The sequence below is a fragment of the Hevea brasiliensis genome, chromosome 9 (assembly GCF_030052815.1).
Source record: "Hevea brasiliensis isolate MT/VB/25A 57/8 chromosome 9, ASM3005281v1, whole genome shotgun sequence".
NCBI classification, from domain to species: Eukaryota; Viridiplantae; Streptophyta; class Magnoliopsida; order Malpighiales; family Euphorbiaceae; genus Hevea; species Hevea brasiliensis.
In genome coordinates, this window is record NC_079501.1 from 20,261,341 (window position 1) to 20,263,952 (window position 2,612).

Here is a 2,612-nt window from a genome sequence, read left to right on the forward strand (position 1 = left end):
AATTAGTTGCGGCGGTGTTGATCAGAAAGAGTTAGGGTAAAGTAAGAAAGTGAAGGTGGATAGGGAGGAGATAATGAGGGAGAGGTTAAAGAAGAGGGATAATTTGTTCATTTTATGGGAGAATCAAAGCATGGTTAATTAGCAAAAGGTGTGGCTATTTTCTATTGTTTTTGACAAATCACTATTTTTTTTTTTAATTATAATATTTTTTTAAGTTCAGGTGTTTAATGAATTATAAAATTAGTTTTAGTGTATGATAGGCAAAACTCAAATGGAGTATAATGATGTATTTGATTAAAATTTCTTCCCTTATTTAATAATTTAAATTAAAAAAATAAAATTATTAAACAAGCCATAAGTGAACTCAACTTCAATGTTGCTTATGAATGGGATCATTTATGTTTGTTTAGTTACTCATAGAAAACTTAATAGGTAAACATATTTAAAACTATCAAAATTTGGTCTATTGGTAAGAAATCAATAGAATGTTGCCTTATTTTAAATTATATTTTATATTATTTTAGTTACTCATTAATAAAGAACTATCAAAATTGGGTCTTTTGGTAATAACTTAATTATCGTGAGTTTATATATATACACATGAGGCTCCAATTAGGATTCAAAACTTCAGATAACGTTCACTAATTTTGTGATGAGTTTTTTTTTTTTTTTTTTTTTAATTATAATGATACGTCCATATAAGTAAAATAAGAAATTATATAGGATAAGATATTTGCTTGGCCAAGTTATGACACTCTAGCTAAAGCAGCGATGGCTTGTGTGTTTTGACAATTGAAAGCATTCGGGGAAGTTTCAAGATTTCTTCAAACTGATCACCATGCCTGCTGGAATAGTCTCCTCTTCTTTTTTTCCTTGTTTCTACCTTTCCCATGTATCCAAAAATATTAAAAAGAAATAAACAAGAAAATTCCAGCTAACTAATTGACATAAAATTTCTTTTCTGAATACACATTAAGAAAAGAAAAACTATTACAAGGTAGAAGAAACATACAGGACATCCCAGTAACTTTCAATGGGATGATTCAAGAACTAGGAATCCCTAATTGAAGGAATTAAAACCCTAAAAATAAATAAATAAATAAAGACATGAAATAAATGATAAATCTACACATGGATTCGTAACCAAATCCAAAATTTCACTGAGTTGCTTTCAAGGCCTTATAGATCTCATAAACCAACCTAGTCTCAAATTCTTCATTAGAATAACCAGCAATAGGAGCTTGCCTAGCTTTTGGAATCCGTTTATTTCCAAAAGAACTATCATTATTCAAGAAACTGACAGTCCCAGCCAAGTTAAGCATCATATCAACATAAGCATTCTTGAGCTTCCTCAAAAGCTTCAATGGAGAAGCAGCTGCAATCTTTAATATTCTTAGCTTAGGTCTGATCTTCCAAGCTCTACGTGGGCTACCTCCACCAAACCTCATGACTTTCATATTCTTTCGGCCTGTAAGTGTGCCGTCGAGCCTCTGGTATCGCTTTCTTCTCCAGTATCTTTTCCAGGTGCCAGTAAACGGTGTAGAAATGAGCTCCATTCTCAGTTCGAGAGAGAGAGAGAGAGATGAGTTGCAGTTGCAGATATAGCAGAGTTGAAAAGAAAATGCTTCTTTTATAGGAGTTCATATGTAGGAGATTTATGAATCTTTCACGTGCGCAGCACACTATGGAAAAGAATCATAGCCCCAGATGAGGCTGGTCAACAAAGCCGGTTGGACCATGAAATTCAAATGTAGGAAGTTGGTCAATTATCGAATTTGTTTATTGACATTTTATTAAAAAAATTCAGTAAATCCAGATATTAATTATAAAATAAAATAAAATATAATCTCCTTCAAACAATTAATATATATATATATATATATATATATATATTTTTTTAATAAATTAATATTTGCTCTTCCAGATGTTTGACCATGATGCAGCATATATAATTCGTACTTGCAAGGAAAATGCTGTAGGCCAGATTAGAAATGATTTGTGGTAATGATCTATCCACCGTTAGATATACGAGTAATTATTCTAAAGCAAATATTTAATTATTATATTATAAATCTAAGGGCCGATAATAAAAATTATATATATATATATAGGCAGAGGTGATAGTGACATTGTTCTGCCGGCATCACGCACTAATTAATTAAGAGATCAAAGGCACGGCAATTTTGAATATCACGATCTATAATTCATTATTAGTATGCCAGATGATTGGAATGCAATATGTGGGCTGTCGCGCTACATAAATTAATCAATTATGCAATTATTAATTAATCAACTTCCTAATCTTTCTTTATTTTATTAATTATTATTGATTGATACATAGCATTGTTCCGCATGATTTTGTTGTCTATTCATACTAAAATTGCAGTGATCATTGACTTAAATTATTTAATTTAAAAATAAAAATTGATAAGATTTAAATCTTTTAATATTTATATCATGAAATAAGTGCTCAATCACCAAAATTATTAAATTATTTTAATAAAATATCTTTTTTTTTTTACATCTTGTTTAATTTTCTTTTCCTAATTATTAGAAAATGGATATGTATATATATATATCAGTTTTTTTTTTTTAATTATTTATGTAATATT

General features: G+C 29.2%; 1 protein-coding gene across 1 annotated transcript; it reads right to left on the reverse strand.

Annotated features, from left to right (window-relative positions):
- Window positions 1-1,157: 1,157 nt before the first annotated feature.
- On the reverse strand, window positions 1,158-1,556 carry LOC110661169 (uncharacterized). The gene has a single exon (XM_021819723.2). It carries the CDS (start codon window positions 1,554-1,556, stop codon window positions 1,158-1,160), a length of 399 nt encoding a protein of 132 aa, XP_021675415.2.
- Between the last annotated feature and the right edge of the window lie 1,056 nt (window positions 1,557-2,612).

Coding starts and splice junctions, on each gene's coding strand:
- LOC110661169 (XM_021819723.2), bottom strand. CDS start 1,556: ATGGAGCTCATTTCTACACCGTTTACTGGCACCTGGAAAAGATACTGG.